The following is a 24026-nucleotide window of genomic DNA, read 5'->3' as shown; positions in this document are numbered from 1 at the left end:
TCCTTTATTTTAGAAAGGACAAAGGCTTGAAACGGTGTCTAACATGCAGACAGAGCGAGACATAGACCCACATACATACACACGAACGGTGTCCAGCATTCTCTGCACGTTAAGCTCCAACTACACACACTGCTGTTCAATAATGCATATGGGACAGCGGTGGCAGGAAGACTGACATGCCCTTGCCACTCTCTCTCTCTCTCTCTCTCTCACGCACACACACACACACACACACACACACACACACACACACACACACACACACACACACACACAAGCTCCTCCTGTTGCCCTTTTTAATGTATTCAGCCATGCATTTTGTTAGACATTTCTGGGGCAATTGTCCTTTTCCATCACAATGTCTTTGCTCATGCATCCAATCCAATCTCTGCCTTTCTGTCTCTCTCTCGCCAATGTTCTTCCAGCGACCTGAGCAAGAATCAAATCTCTGATATCGCCGCCGATGCCTTCACTGGCTTACGCTCCCTGACTTCACTGTAAGTGAAACCCACCTGCATCTTAATACAAACACACACACACACACACACACACGCACGCGACAACAGTGGAGAAATAATGAAAGACTTCTTCGGTCTTGCCGGCGTCCGGTAATTGCAAACAAGATAATTAAAGTCCGGTGGCGTGCGGCATGGCGCTTCTCCTTGACAGCTGACTCTAAGATGGCAGGACAGCCAGGTGGAGCAGGGGAAAGCAAATTAGGGCTGAGCATCTAACACAGTACAACACAGCGGCTTGGCATCTGCGACGGCGGGGACACGACGGACGCTTCCATTTAAATCACTGTGTCGATGTGACAGAGACACCAGCCGACGGCAGACACTCGGGCCCATGCATATTAATCCAGCCAATCAGCAGACACGACAGGGAATTCATCTTCCTCTGTCTGTGGGCGCGTCCCAAATGCCACCCTATTCCCTGCGTGGTGCCCTACAAAAACAGTGCACCATATAGGGAGTAGGGTGCCATTTGGGACACGGCCTCTTCGTCTGGAGGCCCGGCCTGGTGCCAATCACAGCGCCAGGCTGAAAGAGACTGAAGATTCATTTGCTCAGGGTGTCATTAAATATTATGTGCATGTCATGTACTGTCAGGCTGGGAATGGGAATGAAGGGGGAAACCTGATAGTACAGTACACATGTATTATACAAACACACACACAGTAAGTAAATCTACACTGAACAAAAATAAAAACGCAACATGCAACAATTTCAAAGATTTTACTGAGTTACAGTTTATATAAGGACATCAGTCAATTGAAATAAATGCATTAGTCCCTAATCCATGGATTTCACAAGACTGAGGGTTCAGATATACATCTGTTGGTCACAGATACCTTTAAAAAAAAAAGGTAGCGGCGTGGATCAGAAAACCAGTCAGTATCTGGGGTGACCACCATTTTCCGTCATACAGTTTGACACATCTGCTTCACATTGAGTTGTTCAGGCTGTTGATTGTGGCCTTGGAATGTTGTCCCACTCCTCTTCAATGGCTGTGCGAAGTTGCTGGATATTGGCGGGAACTGGAACACGCTGTCGTACATGTCGATCCAGAGCATCCCAAACATGCTCAATGGGTGACATGTCTGGTGAGTATGCAGGCCATGGAAAAACTGGGACACTTTCAGCTTCCAGGAACTGTGTACAGATCCTTGCAACATGGGGCCGTGCATTATCATGCTGAAACATGAGGTGATGGTGGCGGATGAATGGCACTACAATCTATGTGCATTCAAATTGCCATTGATAAAATGCTATTGTTTTCGTTGTCCATAGCTTATGCCTGCCCATACCATAACCTCTCCGTCACCATGGTGCACTCTGTTCACAACGTTGACATCAGCAAACCGCTTGCCCACACGACGCCATACATGTTGTCTGCCATCTGCCCGGTACAGTTTAAACCGAGATTCATCCATGAAGAGCACACTTCTCCAGCGTGCCGGTGGCCATCAAAGGTGAGCATTTGCAGACTGAAGTCGGTTACGATGCCGAACTGCAGTCAGGTCAAGACCCTGGTGAGGACGACAAGCATGCAGATGAGCTTTCCTGAGACGGTTTCTGACAGTTTGTGAAGAAATTATTTGGTTGTACAAACCCACAATTTCATCAGCCGCCCGGGTTACTGGTCTCAGACGATCCCGCAGGTGAAGAAGCCAGATGTGAGGATCCTGGTCTGCGGTTGTGAGGTCAGTTGGACGTACTGCCAAATTCTCTAAAACGAAATTGGAGGCGGCTTATGGTAGAAAAATTAACATTCAATTCTCTGGCAACAGCTCTGGTGGACATTCCTGCAGTCAGCATGCTGATTGCACGATCCCTCAAAACTTGGGACATCTGTGGCATTGTGTTGTGTGACAAAACTGCCCATTTTAGAGTGGCCATTTATTATCCCGAGCACAAGGTGCACCTGTGTGATGATCATGCTGTTGAATCAGCTTCTTGATATGCCACACCTGTCAGGTGGATGGATTATCTTGGCAACGGAGAAATGCTCACTAACAGCAATGTAAAGACATTTGTTCACAAAATTTGATAAAAATAAGCTTTTTGTGAGTATGGAACATTTCTGGGATCTTTTATTTCGGCTCACAAAACATGTGGCCAGCACTTTATAAATGACACTCATATTTTTGTTCAGCATAAATGTATGTGTCTCTACAGGGTCCTGTACGGGAACAAGATAGCTGAGATTCCTAAGGGCCTGTTTGATGGGCTTGTCTCTCTTCAGCTACTGTAAGTACACATGTGTACTGTCCTATACTATGCTATACTGTACTATACTGTACTGAAGCTCTATGAATTGGTTGTAACGACCACAACTCTGTGTTTGTGTACCTTATTTTCCACCCTGTCGGCTTGTTCCTATATTTTCAGCTCATGTTCCTTCTAAGCATTTTTTTGTTGTTGCACATCCTATGCATGTACGTGCATGCGTTCCTAGTGTGTTTGTGTCTGTGTGGCACGAGCTAGTTCACTCTGGCAGAGGGTTACAATACGGATCGCCGTGGAAGAGCAATAGCAATAGTTCATAAAGCCAAGTCGAGCACAAGGAAGCCGAGAGTGTCGAACCTCGAAACCCTTTTAGAGTCTGAAACGGACCATTTGGGCCGGAGAGGGAGCGCCTCATGCAACATCATTAGCATTTAAATTGGACCTGATTACAAAGCAGATCTCTCACACCTAGTTATATTGATGTAGGCATGGAAACATAGCTCAAACATAATGACTGTGTTTAATGGTCTAATTTAAGGAAATCTGCTGCTCTTTAATGCTGCTGACTGTTGGTGCTTGTTGAAACACACACACACACACAGACACACACACACACACACCCACACACACACACACACACCCACACACACACACACACACACACACACACACACACACACACACACACACACACACACACACACACACACACACACACACACACACACTGTAATGATTTAGAAGATGGCGGGGGGATGAATTATGGAGATATGCAGGATGCTTGGGGTCTCTCCTCTCTCTTACTGGTATGTCAGCGAATCAGAGTCTCTCCAGTAAAGTGCACATCAGCGTATTACCCACACACACACACACACACACACACACTAGCAGTACGGCACACTGACTGGTATGGCTCAGCGATTCACCCTGTCTTTCTTGTCATCGATGCTAATGATGTAAATGATCTACTACGTTGGGATAGGCCTGTTCTTTAACAAGTTAGTTTGAATTTGGAATAGAAACGTGGGAAAAATCCATGGAAAATCTGCACTGTTCTTCTTTCATTCTTTCATCACTGCTCTTTTCCAATTGGGTTTAAAATCCCTCCCAAATGTAATTAGTTCTCCCTGTGAGCAGCAGCCTAACGATGCGTGTGTTTGCTCTGCGACAAACCCTCATTAGAATGCCTCTCAATAATTGAACAAATGCTGCTCAACGTTAGTCAAATGTCAGGCAGGCTGAGAGGGAGAAAAAAAAGGAGAAAGAGAGAAAGAGATATATAGAGGGAGGGAGGGAGAGAGAGGAATGGAGGGGGGGAGGAGATGTGCAGAGGTTACTAGGCGAGCTAGTTATGGTAGAAAGGCCACAGTAGAGCTGACACAACCAAGGCTGCCACCTAGCAACTTGGCTACATTAGCTAATGGACAGCATGGAGGGAAGGACAGCGGCATAGCTCTGCACATAGAAATATAAATACTAGAAAGGACATCCCCATTCAAGTCAATGCAATTCTAATTATATGGCTATGTCCAACCCTGCCCTAGACTTCCTGGTCTCCTTATGGTCTCTCTACCAGGCTACTATCTGCTCTAAAATAAGAGTCACTAACCAGTCACTGCTTCTTTCTTATGCTCTGACGGTTAAAGTAAAACCAATGAAATAATGTTGGCTATGGCTTTAGGAATGAAGGTGTCTCTGACAGTGTATCTGTGTCCTAGGGAAAAGGGAGTTGTTGTAGTTACTGGGATAATGTGGTACTGACCAGAGAGGAGTGAGCAGCACATTTCTGTCCCAGATCAGTGCTGTGTCCCTCAGTCTGCATCCCAAATGGCACCATATTCCCTACATAGTGCACTACTTTTGACCAGAGCCCTATGAGCTCTCCCCATGGGCCCTGGTCAAAGGTAGTGCATAGGGTGCCATTTGGGATGCACCCTCAGTCTGACCTCTTAGACACACGCCACCCAAGCCTTAACAATCCACTGCCTGGATCCCCTACGACAGGTGTAACGTTAGGTCCTGACACCGCATGTGGATCTGTGACCTGTTTTGTTTTCGTCCCAAAGACCCCCCCCCCCCCCCCCCCCCCCCCAGTACATTTAAAAACACGTTGTTGTCATGTTTGTCTCTTTCCTTCAGGCTCCTGAACGCCAACAAGATCAACTGTCTGAGGGTGAACACCTTCCAGGACCTGCAGAGCCTCAACCTGCTGTCTCTGTACGACAACAAGCTGCAGACCATCAGCAAGGGCCTGTTCGCCCCGCTCCGCTCCATCAAGACTCTGTGAGTAGCCCCGCTCTATCAGGACACTGAGAAGTCACACGCACACGCCCCACTCTATCAGGACACTGAGAATTCACCCCCCCCCCCCCCCCCCCCCCCCCCCCCCCACACCGCTCTATCAGGACACTGAGAATTCACACACACCCCGCTCTATCTGGACACTGTGAGTAGCCACAGGACACTGTGAGTAGCCAAACACACACGCCCCGCTCTATCAGGACACTGTGAGTAGCCACACACACAAACCCCGCTCTATCAGGACACTGAGTAGTCACACACACATGCCCCGCTCTATCAGGACACTGAGAAGTCACACACACATGCCCCGCTCTATCAGGACACTGAGAATTCACACACACCCCGCTCTATCTGGACACTGTGTGTGAGTAGCCACAGGACACTGTGAGTAGCCAAACACACACGCCCCGCTCTATCAGGACACTGTGAGTAGCCACACACACAAACCCCGCTCTATCAGGACACTGAGTAGTCACACACACATGCCCCGCTCTATCAGGACACTGAGAAGTCACACACACATGCCCCGCTCTATCAGGACACTGAGAATTCACACACACCCCGCTCTATCTGGACACTGTGTGTGAGTAGCCACAGGACACTGTGAGTAGCCAAACACACACGCCCGCTCTATCAGGACACTGAGTAGTCACCCCCCCCCGCTCTATCAGGACACAGAGTAGTCCCCCCCCCCGCTCTATCAGGACACTGTGAGTAGCCACACACACAAACCCCGCTCTATCAGGACACTGTGAGTATCAACACTGACAGGATTCAACCCAGCGCAAATGAACGACCTGCACGCAGCCATAGATGTTGAATCCCAGCCTTAGCATGGTAGTCTGCGCACACACACACATACATAACACACACACACACACACACACACACACACACACACACACACACACAGGGTTTCTCTTCAGCTTATATTTCAGCGGAGAGGACTCAGAAGAGAAAACCAAGATATATGACGTTGGATAATATCAGAGAGATGTCTATTTTGGAAGGTTGTTTTTATGTTCATTTGACAATAATTTCAGGCCGCTGGAAGCCAAAGTGTTACTTATCTGGAGTATATTACTTTGTCGTATTATAGCACGTGACACATATTTTTCTCATGCAATAAAAGACACGTGCAAATATTTGTCATCCATACCAAGACATTTTCTCATGTATATAAAGGAGCCATTAATGACATGTTATGATGGTAACTGTACGTGATATATTTCTCACACACTTGTGAGCCATTTCAATCATCCCACTCTGTCTCTCAATCTCACTTTTTCTCCCGTTCCCTCCCACCCTCCCTATTTATCTCGCTCTCTCTCCTTCCCTCTTTCTCTCGTACCCCCCTCGCTCCGTCTCTACCGTTCGCTCCCTCCCTCCCTCCCTCCGTCCACCCCGCCATTTCTCTCTCTCTCTCTGATCATCTCACCTCCAGCCACCTGGCTCAGAACCCTTTCATGTGTGACTGCCATCTCAAGTGGCTGGCTGACTACCTGTTTGACAACCCCATTGAGACCAGCGGAGCCCGCTGTAGCCACCCCCGTCGCCTGGCCAACAAACGCATCAGCCAGGTCAAGGGAAAGAAGTTCCGTTGTACAGGTAGGCTTCTGCGCACACACGTAGACCCATACGCAACAAGCATTACCATTCCTTGCGAGTACAGTGCATATCCGTGAACTCCTTTCAATTAACAGAGCAACCGGCCACCTTCTACCGGCCCGGCAACAGTTTGACAGACAGCCGCTCCACTCCATCCAACACTGTAGCTAGTACCAAAAGTGGCGTGTCTCTCCAACAGTCGTGCTACGCCCGTCTGTCTCCACTCTGCTCTCCTGATGCATCTGATCTAATGCATTGTGACGTGCCGATGGCTCCGCCCACAATCCCTCATAATCACGTGTGGCTTGATTTACACGGCGAAGGCTGTGCAGCTGCAACTAGAGTCAGACACGGAGCCCAGACTAGAGACACATTCCTACACTGCCCTCTCTCTCTCTCTCTCTCTCCCTCTTTCTCCCTCTCTCTCGCTCTCGCCCTCTCTCTCTCTCTCTCTCTCTCTCCCTCCATCTCTCTTTCTGTCTCTGTCACTCTCTCTCTCTCTCCCTCTTTCTCACTCTCTCTCGCCCTCTCTCTCTCTCTCCTTCCACCTCTCTGTCTATCTCTGTCACCCTCGCTCTCTGTCTCTCTCTTCTCTCTCTTTCTCACCGTCTATTTGTGTCCTGTGAACCATGTCATTGTGGAGAGAGAGAGAGAGTGGGGGGAGAGAGAGAGAGAGCTGTGCGGCACCCTCTGGCCTGGAGCAGTTATACTTGGAACCTGCCGGGTTTCAGAGTGGTTCATAGCAGAAAAGAGGAAGGCTTGAGGCTGGAGTGTCTGTATCGGTGTGTATTGCAAGCTCACCCATCACACCCATTCTTGCTTCTTAGGTGGGGTGTCGGGACAGGATGGGGCCCCATGGGGCCCCACAGATACATGCCCCTCTGGGGAGAGGAGGAGAGGAGCGGACAGGGGGGGGGGTTAAGGCAGCTCCACTCCTCTGGCACTGTGCATCCACACACACACACTGTGCAGCCACTGTTGCTTTCCTTTGATATTAACCCTGGGTTCTCCTAATTACAGGCTGGGCAAATTCAATATAGCAACACAATAACAAGCACAGCGGGAACACCGATAAACTGTGGTCGCACTGTGTGTGTGTCTCTCTCAGACAGAAGCCTGGTGTGGGTACAACGTGTGTGTGTGTGTGTGTGTGTGTGTGTGTGTGTGTGTGTGTGTGTGTGTGTGTGTGTGTGTGTGTGTGTGTGTGTGTGTGTGTGTGTGTGTGTGTGTGTGGAAATTACCAGAGGGCTTGTACTGTTTTCTCTCACCCTCTCTCTCACCCTTATCTCTCTCTCCCTCTATCCCTTCCAATTGATAACCACACACGTCTGTCTATACTGTATGTGTCCCTGTGTTTGGGCCTTTCCCTATGCTGTGGGGTTACAGGCGGTGTAGTATACAGTGTGGCCCCCGGGGGCCCTGTGTGCATGGGTGTGGGGACTGGGGAGGAACAGTGTTGGGAGGAAAGTCCGTCAGTCAGTCACCTCGATCAGCTTCCTGTCCCAGCTGCTCCTGGCTGTTCCTGTTCCTGTTGCCCTCAGCTCACCCTCACTCTGCCTCACTGCCTACCTACCTGCCTACCTGTTCCTCGCGCCTACTTCTGTCTACCTGGTGCAGCTGTCTCTTGTGCTTGATCTAACCATGTGCCCCCGCCTACACTCGCCTCACATGGTTCCGTCAAGCACCAGGGACCGCTGGACACGCCCGCCCGCCCACCCGCCCGCCCGGTGGTGGTGCTGAGAAAAGGAAAAGAGAAAAGAAAAGATGAGCCACCCCTCCATTCTGCTCCCCCCCCTCCTCCTTCACAGAGGGAGACTACAAAGTGATACGCTACAATCCTCCCTTCTTCCTCCGTGTTGTTGAAGAGTCGTGTTCCTCCCTCCTCCTCCTTCTCCTTCTCCTCCTCTTCCTTCTCCTCCTTCTCCTCCTCTTCCTTCTCCTCCTCCTCCTCCCCCTCCTCTCTTCCTTCTGCTTTCTGTCACCCTGCTGTCCTGCTCCTGCATGGCAGTGGTCTGCATCCCAAGTGGCACCCTATTCCCTATGTGGTGCACTAGTGTGCCATTTGGGACAGAGTCCGTGAAAGCCCGTGTGTGAGCCAGGCCCAGTGGTTTTCCCAGGAGAGAGAGGAGAGAGGCCCCGGCCTCACTTCTCGCCCGGTGGGCCCTGGTTGGGTCTGCCTGTCTGGGTCTTGGAGCTCCCACAGTCAGAGGCTCTCTTGGATCACTAGTGGAGATAGAGATGGGATGAGCAACATAAACAGCGGTGCCAAGGGAAGGCTTGTGTGATGGGAACCAGACTTAGCTACAACCGTTCAACGACCCACGTACCGGGAAAAACAACCCTTTATTACTCTGTCAAAACATCTCCAAGCTACCGACCTCCTGGAACTGACCTCTCTCTCAACTGTGCTTTTACAAATGAGGCGTAGGTGTTTGTGGGCGTTCTATCTAAGAGGTTAATGTGTGTGTGTGCTCTTCCTTTGGTCCTGTATGTATGTTCTGTATAGTATATGTTTAAGAGGCATTGCGTTCCAGTAATAGGCCGATGCGTAAGTCAATGCCTGGTCCCATATCTGTTCGTGCTGTCTTGCCGACTCCTATGGTCACTGTCACCTGGCGTGACATAGGAGTCGGCAAGACGGCACAAACAGATCTAGGACCAGGCTACCTAAATTAGAATTGTAGGTTTTCCATCAATGTCATAGTCCCCTGATGGTCTGTAAATCGTCCCTCCTGTCCCCTTTCCTGTCCCCGTCCCTCGTCCAGGTACAGAGGACTACCGTAGCAGATTGAGTGGAGAGTGTTTCCAGGACCTGGTGTGTCCAGAGAAGTGTCGCTGTGAGGGCACCGTGGTGGACTGCTCCAACCTCAAACTGACCAAACTGCCTCCACACCTCCCCGAGCACACCACAGACCTGTAAGAGCACACAGCCAACCACACACACACACACACACACACACACACACACACACACACACACACACACACACACACACACACACACACACACACACACACACACACACACACACACACACAACATTCACATCACATCTATTACTATTCTTCTCTCTCCAGTTCCATGGTCATTCTTTCTGTCTTGACATAGTTGCGTTAATGTAGAAATCCTTCAAATACCTTAGCTACCCTTCTCTCCCCTCTCTCTATCCCCCAGCCCTCTCTCTGTCCCACAGCCGTCTCTCTATCCCCCAGCCCTCTCACTATCCCACAGCCCTCTCTCTATCCCCCAGCCGTCTCTCTATCCCCCAGGCCTCTCTCTATCCCCCAGGCCTCTCTCTATCCCCCAGCCCTCTCTCTATCCCACAGCTCTCTCTCTATCCCCCAGCCCTCTCTCTATCCCCCAGCCATCTCTCTATCCCCCAGCCCTTTCTCTATCCCCCAGCCCTCTCTTTATCCCCCAGCCCTCTCTCTATCCCCCAGCCCCATCAGTGCTAGCTGCTCACCCTCACAATAGCCCCATCTCCCAGTGAGTGATGGCTAACTATTAGCATCAGCCTCTCCCAGGCTATTAGGCCCAGCTCCACTCTGGCCAAGTCCCAGGGCAGAGCATGTCAGGGAAACGAAATGTTGCCCTTCTTCACTGGCTAGAGGACACACACCACATCAGGACTTTTTCTCTCCTCTCTCTCTCTCTCTCTCTCGCTCTCGCTCTCTCTCTCTTACTCTGTCACTCTCTCTTTCTCTCTCACTCTCTCTTGCTCTCTCACTCTCTCAATCTTTTTTTTCCCTCTCCTCCGGCCCCTGTCACCCATTCCCATTACTTTCACATCGCTCACCATCACGGCTCCCCTGGTGTAGACCATATGTCATGGATCTGATCTGGGGTCTGCTGCTGCCGTCTCCCCCTCCACACCGCCACTTATTTAGAGTGAGCTTCCCCTTCCCAGGGAAACGTATGCACGCGTTCTTTTACGTCTGGTTGACCTTTCCCCGAGGTGTGTCCTGTCAGCAAAGACTGAAGCCAAGAAGGCCGTCGCCCGTCGCCAGACACGCACTCCTCATTCCCAACCACGCTCCCTTGCTCTCAGAAGATAAAATATCTCTCTCTTTCTCTCTCTCTCTATCTCTCTCTCTCTCTGTCTTCCTCTCCTCACCGTTTCTCCTCTCGACCTCCATCACACTGTCTCCCTCCGTCCCTCTCTCCTCTCTTGAAGAGCAGTGTGTCATTAGAAGCGCTCCCTTCCAGGCCAAAGCGACGGAGCTCAGAGAGATTAGAGATAGATGGATCCATGCCATGCACCAGCAGCTAGCTGGATCACACACACACACACACACACACACACACACACACACACACACACACACACACACACACACACACACACACACACACACACAGTATACACACACGCACACACACACAAATAGACACAGCACCAAGCACACCAAACCTTTATCTCATTCTCATACAAATGACCACGCTAAACAAGACAGACTCGTCCATCACACAAACTCGTCCGCTTGGCCGTGAGCAATTTGAATATTGATGACTCCATTGAAAAACGCTCTCTTTCCGTCCTTTGTCTAAGTATAGAATTAAGTGAGCATGTTAGATTCATTTTTTTTTGTGTGTCTGGCTTTCGCGACTGCTCTCTGACTCACTCAGTCGCTGTGGGGCCCGTTAACCTTCGTTTTTACATTCTCTTTCTCCACAACAGGCGCCTGAACGACAACGAAATCTCCATCCTGGAGGCCGCGGGGACTTTTAAGAAGCTCCCCAACCTGAAGAAGATGTATGGCTGTCTTCCTTTCTCCATTGCCTTGTAAAACATGCGTACATTGTCGACAGCAGCTTCATATGCAATGAGCAGCGTCAATCTAGGGGGGGGGGGGGGGTGGGGGGGGGGGTAGAGGAAAGGAGATGAGAGGAGAGGAGTTTACATGAAAGGAGGGGAGATACTGGGGAGGAGAGGAGAGACGGGGGAGCAGAGTGAGAGGCTGGGGAATATTCCATCTAAATAGGAGCGAGGGCAACGCGATTTACAGGCAGGCAATATATACAGCCCACTCCAGGAAGACGGAAAAAGCCATGGCTGTTATGGCTGTGCACACCATAAGGAGGAACAGTGATTTATTAAGCATGACATTGCATAGCATCGTCAGAGGAGTTATAAATTGGGCAACGTCTAAACCCCCCCCCCCTCCTCCTCCTCCTCCTCCTCCTCACCAAAGTACAGATAAGAATAAAAGATGTGCCCCGTGGAAAACCGCTACAGACATGTTTTGCAACCCGTCACACTTGGGAATGCTATCGAGATCGCCTGTTGTTTTTAACCCATCATACTTAGGAATGTTTGAGCTAAGACTGACACAGCGGGTAACGTCATTTTAACCAGTTTCGCCCACTGGGGAAAGACTAGGAGGCAGAAGGAGAGACTGGCGTTAACCCAATTAGGCCGGGTGGTTGATTTCCCCCATTACAGTAGTGGGAGGCTAATGAGAAGTGTTTGTGTGGGTGGTTATAATGATGTCTAGGTAACAAGATCTTTAATTAGACAGTATGATATTTACCATGGTCCTCTCTCTCACTCTCTCTCTCTCTCTCTCTCTCTCTCTCTCTAACCCCTCTCTCATAGTAACCTTAGCAACAACAAGCTGAGGGATATCCGTGAGGGGGCCTTTGACGGAGCCGGGGGGGTCTTGGAGGTTCTGCTGACTGGCAACAGGCTGCAGGCTTTGCAGGGACGCATGTTTAGAGGTCTCACTGGACTCAAGACCCTGTGAGTGGAGCCGAGCGGCCATCTTAAGGATATAGAGGTTTAGAGCCAATGCCCTTCTTCAGGGTTCCCACTAGATGTCCAAGCTGCAAAGTCAAAATTGGCTATATCGTAAAATGTCAAATGTATTAAAGTGTATTAAATGTATTAAAATGACATTATAGTTCTTAATTGAAGGTTAGGGTTAGGCATGAGTCCAGCGGTGTGGTTAAGGTTAGTGTTATGTTTAAAATCAGATTAGAAGTAGAGTAATTGTAGAGCTAGACTGTGCTTCCGACTTTGCAACTTGGCCAGATAGTGACGGCCCTTCTTCAGTGGTCAGATATGTTTGCTGTAGTGACAGGAATTCATCAAAAACGTTATTAATACGTAGCTAATATAATAATATACATTAATATCATAATAATAGTATAATTTACAGTAAGCCTTATATCTTTTATCCAAAGAGACAGTAGTGCGTGAATACATCTTATGAAGCTATCATTTTTTTTATCTATATCTTTAACTCTGCATTGTTGGAAAGGGACCCGTAAGTAAGATTTTCACTGTTAGTCTACACTGTTGTCTACGAAGCATGTGACAAATACAATTTGATTTGATTCGATTTTTATTCCAATACCGTGCCCACACAATACATTCCCTATTACTCCACAAACATTCACAGACACACACACACACACACTCCCAAACAGACAGTAGTTGCTATGTAACATGTACCCGTTCTCTAAACAGATGTCTAGATACTAATGAGTGAGTGCATTCTGGGAAATAATATTTAGAAGATAACTGACGCAAGTCCCCAAGAAAACAACAGGCCCACTGACGTCACATCAATCTCACAAGGTCTCTCTCTCTCTCGCTCTCTCTCTCTCTCACGCTCGCTCTCTCTCTCTCTCTCTCTCTCTCTCTCTCTCTCTCTCTCTCTCTCTATCTCTCTCTCTCTCTCTCTCTCTCTCTCTCTCTCCAGATTAGATGCACGGTCATAGCCGCCTTATTTAGACACAAAACAGAGCAAACAATTCATGCTCTATAGCCTAACTGATGGCCAGAAAGGCTTTCTGATGGGGCCTCTTTTGGCCCTAATGAAGCAAACTTGGGGGGGGGGGGGTCGAGAGAGCCAAGCATGGGAGCAAATGAATGGATCATGGTCCTGCAGTATTGCATTTAGTGGCTTTTAAATCCCAGGAGCATGGTCCCAAATTGAGTTTGCCTGTTTCAGATCCCTGCCTGTCAGAGCCTAATGCTGAATTTGCTGCTTTCACATTTTCATCACAGACAGGCTCTGGTTTGCATTTCCCCCGTTTTCTTGTTTCATTTTTTTCTCCAGTGGCTTTAGTTTGAAAGCCCTGATTGTTTTTGGCCGTGGTGCACTACTCACTCCCTCCCTCCCCTGGGCTTTTTCCTCTTCCTTTCTCACCCCTTCCCCTTCTCTCCCAAATTCATCATCACCACATCTCTCTCTCCCCCTCCTCCTCGCTCTCTGGGTTGGGGTGCCGTGCCATGCTGCCTAACCTAACCCTGGCAGCCAGGCAGCATCTGCCCCACACAGGCCCTCTGCCAGGCAGCAGATGTGGACAGTTGACCCAGGATGGTCCCCAGAGCCTGCCTTCTGAGCGGTACCTCTCCTCTGGCTCTCACCCCCCCAAACCACTAATGAGTGCTGGCAGGGCACTTTTGCTCCCCCCCTTCCACCCCCCACCCTCTCTTCCCATTCCATGGGTCCCCAAAGCCACTGTACACTTGCCCGAACCAAATCAAACTCCCCTTCTGGTCCAAAACACTTCTAGTCACACTAACATTGGATTATACCAGACCCTGATTAGGTCTGGGCTTCTCTGGATGTGTTGAGAATATGGGCCTCTGTTGGCCCCAACCACACCGCCCCAGAGCTGGAGACATGTTCAACACCTGTCTAACAGTCTCACATCACAGCAGCTCACTCCAATGCTGTTTAGGAGCAGCTCTCATTCAGAATACAGGCTGTAAGAGATACAGTAGAACTTGGGCCTGTAGTTTTACCTAGTCAGGTCATGGATTCAGGAAAAACTCCTAGTTTTGCGGATCATCTTTGCCACAGTGTTCCTATGTTCCCCCATCCCACCATGCTCTCTCTGTGTGTGTCTCCACAACAGGATGCTGAGGAGTAACCAGATAGGCTGTGTGGACAACACCACTTTCACAGGCCTGAGCTCTGTACGTCTGCTGTCCCTCTACGACAACCGGATCTCCACCATCGCCCCGGGAGCCTTCACTACACTGCACTCCCTCTCCACCATGTAAGCCTTCCCTCTCTCCTTCTCTCTCTCCATTCACCACCTGATTGTCTGTGTGATCACCACCCTCTCCATGTTAGTCTCATCTCCCTCCCTCCTTCTCTACCCACCTGTCTTCCACCTTATCCCCCGCTGTCCCACCTCCTCATTTTACATTTATTTGACATTGTATTCAGTTAGCAGACACTTTTATCCAGAGCAACTAGGGTTAAGTGCTTTGCTCAAGGGCACACCGGCAGATATGTTGCCTAGTCGGCTTCGGATTCGAACCAGCGACCTTTCCGTTTCTGGCCAAGCGCTCTTAACCGCTAGGCTACCTGCCGTCCTCCTCCTCTTCCGCCGCTCTTCCTACCACCTGACTGTCTGAATGATCACGCCGTCCTCTCTAGTACTGACACATCCCAGTCTGGAAAGACAGACAACATCCAGTGTTTTATCTGCAATCACAGCTCTCTATGGATTTAGAATATTGCTTGCAGATGGTCTTGGTAATTACAAGCCTGTTTTGTTTCAGTCTCTCGACACTCGTTATCAAGTTACACATAGTCTGCTATATGCCCCCGCGCCCTCTGGAGCATCAAAAAAATATAGTTGTATCTTTCCAAAACTAGCAACAGCATGAGAATTGTCCTGTTTGGCTGCTATACAAATATTGACTCACGTTGCAGTGGAACATGATTTGAAATGATGCAATATTTTCGTCGACAAGGCGATGAAGTTATGTCATGTCTGAGATGAAGCTGTCAGATGTGATCAGTATTGAAATGTGAAGAGACATGCGGCTGTTATTGAAAAGACATTGTGTGAGTCAGTGTTACGTCCTCGTACCCATCGCCACCCAGGAGAGGATGTATTAATAACTGAACATTTATCAGATGAATAAAAGATTAGAGGCTGACATTTCCGGACGTGCACCACCAGCACCTCACATGCAACCCGTACACGGAGTCATGTTCATGTTTAGAATGCCGGAGGTTTCTCCCTCTCCTTCCTCCTGCTCTCGCTCTCTCCCTCTCCCTCTTCCTCCCTTTCTCTCACTGTCCCTCCTTCTCTTTCCCTCTCTCTCTCTCTCTCTCTCTCTCCCTTTCTCCCTCCCTCTCTCTCCCTCCTGACTCTCACGGAGAGGGAGGGAGAGGAGAGTGAAAGCGCTGCTGTGGNGAGCTGACAAGGTACAAATCTGTCGTTCTGCCCCTGAACAGGCAGTTAACCCACTGTTCCTAGGCCGTCATTGAAAATAAGAATTTGTTCTTAACTGACTTGCCTAGTTAAATAAAGGTAAAATAAAAATAAAAAAATAAATAAAAGCATGTTTGAGATAAATCCAACATTTTCTCATTGATCAAGTATCCCTTGTACAAATACACTCACATATCAAACTAGTGAAGGTTTGAGGTGGAGATCGGCCATTACTCCATATGTGGTGAAGAGCATGGGACCACATGGTGTTCATGAAATTGGGAATTTTACATAATTTCCCACACACAATGAAAGTTAAATCAAATCACATTTTCCCCTAACATTAATTGAGTGAACAGGGTTGACGTGTTGAGCTCGACCACCTCAGTCAAACGATGATAAAACAATTATAAATAGACCAAAAAGAGAGAGAGAAGTCTACCTTCCTTTTCCACCATGCTGTTCAGAGGACCCGGATGATGTCACCTGCTGTGAATCATTCAACTTGGTGGAATGATAAAACATTTTTACAGGGTAAATTGTCTGAATAACAGGGTTGGCCTTGAACAGACGTCAATTCATCACTAATCGCGTTAATATACATAATAATATTCAGAAAGGACTTTGTTAGAAGCAGCAAAAATAATTAGGCCGTTAAAATGATGGTGAAACTTGGAGAAATGTTGGGAATAAGTGGCTTGACGGAGGGACGTGTTAAAATGCTGAATTTTGCCACTTCAGCACCCTTTATTCATATTTTTAAAAAAATCGCATTTATTGAAATCTCCATGTGGTCTGTATTAGTACAATTCATTCAATATACATGTAACAGCCTTTTAAATTCAATATCGGTGGATTTCCACTTAACATATCAAAGGGAATCAATAGGTATCCATTTCGTGGAACGACCCAAATCTATGCGGTGAGGCCCGGGATAGGCAGGTGGATGACGGTGCATTGAAAGGTCAACGTCCTATAATGAATCCACACTGTGGGCTTTAAAGGCACAGGAGTCGCCTCAGCTCCTCTGTTCTCGAAAAAAGAAAGGCCTTCCCAGCGTATCCTTGTAAACTGTGGGCTGCGCTCCGGTCACTACCGGCCCCACATTACAGTCCTACACACACACAGAGACACACACTGAACCGCTTCCCATCTGGACTTGAGTGAGTCATCCCTGGAGGCACATTCGACTCTGCTCTTACTATCTGTCACTGTGTCTACTGGTGCTTAAGTGGGACTCACTCGAGGGTGAAAAGTTAAACACCACTAATGGCAGCTCAATGCTAGGTATCATTTCTGCCCACCATTTCCCGGGTCAAATACAGGTCACTAGATGACTGAGTGTTTATTGTCCTCTTCAGTGATCAGCTCATCTAGTCTAGTCTACACTGGTCTTGTAAGTTGGCTGTGAACGGTTACAAACCTGAAACCCAAGTGAGTCTGACTGTCATGTACTGACACATTTTCTATCTCTCTCTCTCTCTCTCTCTCTCTCTCTCTCTCTCGCTCTCTCTCTCTCGCTCTCTCTCGTGCTCTCTCGCTCGCTCTCTCGGTATCTCGCTCTCTCGCTCTCTCGCTCTCGCTCTCTCGCTCTCTCTCTTTCTCTCCCTCTTTCTTTCTCTCTCTCTCTATCTCTCTATCTCTCTCTCTATCTCTCTCTTTCTCTCTCTCTCTTTCTATCCCCCCTCAGTAACCTGCTCTCCAACCCCTATGTGTGTGACTGCCACCTGGCCTGGCTGGGTCTGTGGCTGAAGAAGACCAGGGTTGTGAGTGGGAACCCTCGCTGCCAGAAACCTGCCTTCCTCAAGGAGATCCCAATTCAGGACGTGGCTAACCCTGATTTTACCTGCGACGGTATGGTGCACACATAAATGCGTGCATGCATGCACGCCACATACACACACACACACACACACACACACACACACACACACACACACACACACCTTCTATGTCCCTCACACACCTGGCCCTGTTTCTTCCACACCCCATCCATTTAACCTTCCATCACTAGTATTGAACAATACCTCTGTTTCCTGGCCACAGGCACTTTGTAAAGGGTCTTATGACACCAGGCTTTGTGTCCAGGGGCCCCTGGCCCTGATTTCTAGCAGGAGTTGCTCTAGATCTGTCTCAGCTATTGTCACACCTACCCGTCTACATCCATCTACAAGTCGTTCATACCTACTTCCCATGAAATCCCACTGGCTGCGTTAAAACGCACCACGAAATCTGCTGCTTCCACCTGTTACTAGCTATAGGCCCAAGACCCTGAGTTCAGTCTACTCAACCCCCTCACCTCCATGTCTCTGAACTCCTGTAGTCTACGGTGGCATGCTGGACACACACACACACACACACACACACACACACACACACACACACACACACTGTCCACCCACATAGTTATTAACTCCAGTATTTGTCTGAGCAGGCCAGCAGGGATAGGGAGTAGAAACTATGAGGCAAAATGGAACAGTAGTCGTAGGCGATCGCATTATCTCACGTCAGTGTGGGTTTTATGAGGCCGCGGTCATTTCCCCCTGCGGAGTGAGAGAGATGGAGGCCTGCGAAACTGAACTGTGGCTGTAAAGTTTAACTCCAGTGTGGCTTCTGTCTGGCTGACCCCGGGACCCGCTACCCCTCTCTCTCTCTCTCTCTCTCTCTCTCTCTCTCTCCTCTCTCTCTCTCTCTCTCTCTCTCTCTCTCTCTCTCTCTCTCTCTCTCTCTCTCGTCTCTCTCTCTCTCTCTCTCTCTCTCTCTCGCTCTCTCTCTCTCTCTCGCTCTCTCTCCTCTCTCCTCCTCTCTCTCTCTCTCTCTCTCTCTCTCTCTCTCTCTCTCTCTCTCTCTCTCCTCTCTCTCTCTCTCTCTCTCTCGTCTCTCTCTCTCTCTCTCTCTCTCTCTCTCTCTCTCTTCTCTCCAAATGCTCCACGGTCTTGGGAAAATAGCACTTCTACTTTTAAGGACTGTAGGGATTCGATCCAAAAATGTTCTCGTATAGTCAATTCAATTGTAAGTTGTAATGGTAATGTACAGTCTATATACTGTAAGTCCCTATCCAGACAGTCGAGTTGTAGCCATAAAGTTCCTCGCATGGGGTTTCTCTAGCTTTATTTCTTCAGATAGCTATAGCAGGCCACAGATGGACCATTGTAAGGTCCCGTATCATTTAGCCCTGAAAGCTACATGCTAAACAAGAGGGAGCAGACGGAGGGTTTAGCTCTGTATCCCTTCACCTCAAGGTCCACATAGCTGCAGCTACAATGGCACACACTGACTCACTCCTTCTACGTTTACACGTCTCTAACTTCAATTACACTTACGGTATAGCTCAATGACGGTAGAATATTTTGGGGGGAGGTTTGTTTTGATTTGTGGGGAACACATTTTGTGGAGATTTTGACGCCCCCCCCCCCCCCCCAATCAACAACATGTAAAAGTGAGTCAGCGATACGACTAGGCTAGCTCCATCCCTCTCTCCCTCTGTCCATCCAGACCCTAGGCCTCTCTAGGCAGGCAGGCAGCAGCAGCCAGGCCCCAGTCCCAGACCAAGGCAGTGCTGTGTGTGTTATTGTTGGAGCAGACATCAGACTTCATTACCTTCCATTAGTGTCTTAATTCCCTGTTTCTTTTTCATCTGGGGTGCAATTCAAGCCTTTGCAGATATCATCTCTCAGGCCTTAGATTAAAGAGGAGGGGAGGGAAGCAGGGAGGGAGGGGAGGGAGGGAAGCAGGGAGGGAGGGAAGCAGGGAGGGAGACTCAGGCCAAGAACAATATTATGTGGCTGATCTTTAACTCCTGTTTTTCTGCATCTCTTATTATGATTAAATGTTTACTGTAATAATGGTGGAATTTATCCCGCCAGGCAAGGCAGCTGGGGGAGAGATTTGGGAAGTGGTGGCGCAATTATCAGATTCCCCCTCCACTTTGGGCTTCATTTATAGAGTTCTACTTTCAAAAGGGCCGAGTAAATTCTGGCAGTGTTGCCGGGTTGTGCGATGCCTATCACAAACCATTTCCACCCTCCCCTCTCGAGCTACTCCTCGAATGTGAATGGGACGGCTCTTAAAATAGTGCTGAGAGTAAGAGTAAGTGGAGTCACCCATCTGACTTCGTCTTATTTACTCTCTCGGTCTCCCGCCCCTCTCTCTATCTCCACCCCCCCGCCCTCTTTCTCCCTCTTTCTTTCTCCCTCTGTCTCCCTCTCTCTCCCTCATTTCCCTCTCTCTCGCTCTCTCTCTATCTCTCTCTCTCTCTCTCTGCAGGCACTGAGGAGAATGTGTGTTTTCCGGTGTCTCGCTGCCCAGAGTCGTGCACATGCTCAGACACAGTGGTGCGCTGCAGTAACCGGGGGCTGCGCACTCTGCCCAAAGGCATCCCCAAGGACACCACTGAGCTGTGAGTCCCATGCACACACACACACACACACACACACACACACACACACACACACACACACACACACACACACACACACACACACACACACACACACACACACACACACACACACACACACACACCATATACACACCTTTCTCTCTCTCTAACACACACACACCACCTCTGACTGGCTAGCCTGGGTCTGGCCTTCCTCACTATTATCCAGAGTATAGGTCATCCTCGTGGCTGAAATCAAACATGTTTCAGAAGGACAATTCAATCGTTTCATGTCAGACGGAACTGATTTTTAACCCGTCGGTTGAGAGGGATGCTGTGTCTGCCAGGAGGCCGGGTAGCTCCATAGCTGAAGGTCAGTGAGGCATACCGTCGGGGGATACAGGGGGAATTCGTCATCACCAAACGGCTCAGTGTTCTGGGAGACGGAGAAGGGCACACACAGCCACTGACAGACTGCTGCATTAACACCACACTGCCTGGGCACTTTACCATCACACCTTAGAGGACGAAATGGAGGGATGGAGAGTGGGGTGGGGAGAGAGAGAGAGAGAAAGAGAGAGGTGGTGGAGGAATAAAGAGAGAGAGATAGTGGAGAAAGATGAGCGAGAGAGAAAAAGAGAGCGGGAGAAAGTGAGAGAGATGATGGAGGAGTAAAGAGAGAGAGAGATGATAGATAGAGCGATGGCCGGGGGAAAGGAGAGAGGGAGGAGAAGAGACAGACAGTGTTGCGATGCAGTAACAGTGCTCTCAGGTCTATGAGAGCCAGTTGGGGCCCCTGACAGCAACACAGCTGCTGTTCCTCCTCCGACAGACCCTATTAGACCCTCTCTCTCTCTCTCTCTGCTCTACAGGAACACACACACACACTCACCATACACACACTCTTACCCATAAACACAGCTTACCCATACACACACTCTTACCCATGAACACAGCTTACCCATACACACACGCTTACCCACACACACACTCTCACCAATACACACCCCTACACACAGCTTACCCATACACACACTCTCACCAATACACACCCCTACACACAGCTTACCCATACACACACTCTTACCCATACACACACTCTTACCCATACACACACTCTCACCAATAAAGGTTTCATTCCTCCAGCCCTGGCATAGCCCTGATTATCTATTGATTTGCCGTGTACCTGATGCTACATCATTCCTTTGTGGATGACCTGTTCCATAAATATGCTCTTCCATGAATCAGGACATAACCAAGGGATTTATAGTGATTGGGTGATTTTGAAGCGGTGGAGTGTATGTCTGTGTGTTTGATAGGACCCTGGATCTAATGCCTTCACCTCCCTCCTCATTTCAGATACATGGAAGGGAACCTCCTGATGTCCATCCCCAAAGAACTGTCCACACTTAAGCAACTATCTCTTGTGTATGTATCGTGTCTATTCCAAATCAAATCACAATTGAAATCATTGTATATTCCTCACTGGTCGTAGATCCTGCATAATGTTAGCAATGCCAAAACAATCTCTATTGTATTGAGATGTTTTGCAGCAGAGGATATTCTATATTCTTTACTGAAACATTGAAACTGACCAGTTGGGTTTGTGTCAAGGCTAGACAGTTCTGTGTTGCCTCTGTGGACTTTAACGGTGTTTCTCAGCTCTGGTTCTTCCCTGAAGTGACATTGCGTCCTGTTGTGTGTTTTGGTGTCACATAGAGACTTAAGCAACAACAGCATCAGCACCGTGGCCTCCATGGCCTTCAGCAACATGACTCAGCTCGCCACTCTGTGAGTTACCATGACGACACGCCACGGCCGACCGGCTGTCTGGCCACACCCGGGCCGGACACAGTGGCCTTAGTCAATTTTATAGTCGTATAAAACACACGCACATACTGTATATACGCACACACACACACACACACACACACACACACACACACACACACACACACACACACACACACACACACACACACACACACACACACACACACACACACACACACACACACACACACACACACACACACACACACACACACTGTGTTATGTTCCCATCCGTTTGAATTATAACTGTCTCCTCTCATTTGAATGACAGGATCCTGAGTTACAACCAGATTCGCTGTATCCAAGTACACGCATTTGATGGACTTAAATCTCTGCGCCTCCTGTAAGTGTTACTCCTTCCTTTCTCCTCTCCACTGTCTTCCCCCCTTTCCTCTGCCTCCCTTCCCCCTTCCCTCTGCCTCTCATTCTCCTCTCCCTCCCGCCTCTCCTCTTTCTCCTCTCCCTTTCCTCTCGTCTCCCCCTCTTCCCTCTCTCCTATCCTCTCCTCTCCCTTTCGTCTCCCTCTTCTTCACCTCTGCGTCTCTTCTTCCTCCATTCCTCCTCCCCTCCGCCCAGTGTGCAGTGTGATAAATGGGCCCTCTGCCTCCCTGCCTCCCTGTCATCCATCTTCCCCTCCTCCCCCGGCTCCAAAACAACTCCAAATAAATAAAACATAGAAAACAGAAGCGAAACACTCTTTCTTCTTCTCTGTTGCTTCCTCTGGGCTGTTAAGATAGAGCTGAAAACACTGCTTATTAACTTGGGCCAGGAGGTGATTGTTGAAACACAACAGTCTACAGACACACGTCATAGATAGAGTTCATAGATAGAGGGATGGAGCGAAAGAGAGAGGGTGGGAGAGAGAGAGAGAAAAAGAGACAGAGAGAAAGAAAGGGGGCAGAGAGAGAGAGAAAGATGGAGACAGAGACCAATCCTAATATATTTCCTGTATAATAGCTCCAGTTCCCTGCTAACCTGATCTGGATTCTTCCCAGCAGTCAGTCTGTACAGTGTAGTCCAGCACCAGTCCTAATCTCTGGCTCTATTAGAAGGGATTTGCCTCCAGGAGTAATCTCTCTCCCTCTCCCGCTCACTCACTCTCTCTCTCTCTCTCTCTCTCTCTCTCTCTCTCTCTCTCTCTCTCTCTCTCTCTCTCTCTCTCTCTCTCTCTCTCTCTCTCTCTCTTTACTCTGGCCTACCTAGTCACCAGTTGCCAGGCAGCCATCATTGTCACTTGTTCATTACCCAGAATCTCCCCGGGGTGCGTCTGGCAGAGGCTGAAAGGCGTAGGGCTGTCTGTCCTGTGGGTTGGTGGGTTCGATTGCTGTCAGGCCCTCTGGATCCCCTCTGACTGTGGCAGGCCTGTGGGTGGCGGCTAGGGCCCTGGGGCTTGCGGGGTGGGACTGACGGGACAGGGAAATCACTTCACAGAGCTGGCACGCCAGGCAGTGTGTTTGTGTGAGTGTGGAGGAGGAGGGGGGGTGTAAGTGTGGTGTGTGCGTGTGTATTATGTGTCCGTGTGTATGGTGCCTGTGTCTACTGTGTGTGTGTGTGTGTGTGTGTGAGACGTGTAATGGAATGTCAACCCAGACAGAGGCAGACACACCACCAATGCCCACTGCATTCACACGGCAGGGCCTTAAAAGGGTTAGCAACATGCTAAAGGTCTGAAGCCTGGGGACCCTCCGGGTGTGGAGAAACAATGAGAGGGCTTGATGTCCATCAGCCATCACCCCCATCGCTGACGCTCTTCTTGTTTTCAATCTCTTTCAGGACTCTCCACGGAAATGACCTTTCAACTATACCAGAGGGAGCCTTCAACCATTTGACATCTCTGTCTCATCTGTGAGTGTGATAGTAGTGTGTGGTCTTCCACAATAGTAATATAGTCACACACACGACACACACACACACACACTCACCCACACACACACACACATGGACAATCAGAGCAGCAGAGTGTAGAGTCACAGCCATGCTTTTA

General features: G+C 49.1%; 1 protein-coding gene across 3 annotated transcripts in view; it reads left to right on the top strand.

The window, feature by feature from the left end:
* slit3 (slit homolog 3 (Drosophila)) overlaps positions 1–24026 on the top strand; it is a 202339-nt gene that overhangs the window by 152163 nt on the left and 26150 nt on the right. For all 3 annotated transcript variants that reach the window (XM_055926547.1, XM_055926546.1, XM_055926548.1), the window contains 14 exons: positions 426–497; positions 2682–2753; positions 4872–5015; positions 6478–6641; positions 9407–9557; positions 11321–11395; positions 12239–12382; positions 14512–14655; positions 17519–17682; positions 20095–20227; positions 21569–21637; positions 21929–22000; positions 22314–22385; positions 23816–23887. In XM_055926547.1, coding sequence (XP_055782522.1) covers positions 426–497; positions 2682–2753; positions 4872–5015; positions 6478–6641; positions 9407–9557; positions 11321–11395; positions 12239–12382; positions 14512–14655; positions 17519–17682; positions 20095–20227; positions 21569–21637; positions 21929–22000; positions 22314–22385; positions 23816–23887 — 1548 coding nt within the window. The remainder of the gene's footprint in view (positions 1–425; positions 498–2681; positions 2754–4871; positions 5016–6477; positions 6642–9406; positions 9558–11320; positions 11396–12238; positions 12383–14511; positions 14656–17518; positions 17683–20094; positions 20228–21568; positions 21638–21928; positions 22001–22313; positions 22386–23815; positions 23888–24026) is intronic.

Source organism: Salvelinus fontinalis, chromosome 6, assembly GCF_029448725.1.
Source record: "Salvelinus fontinalis isolate EN_2023a chromosome 6, ASM2944872v1, whole genome shotgun sequence".
In the NCBI taxonomy this organism is placed as follows: Eukaryota; Metazoa; Chordata; class Actinopteri; order Salmoniformes; family Salmonidae; genus Salvelinus; species Salvelinus fontinalis.
Note: the sequence above shows the minus strand (reverse complement) of the source record. Positions and strands in the feature narration are given on the sequence as shown.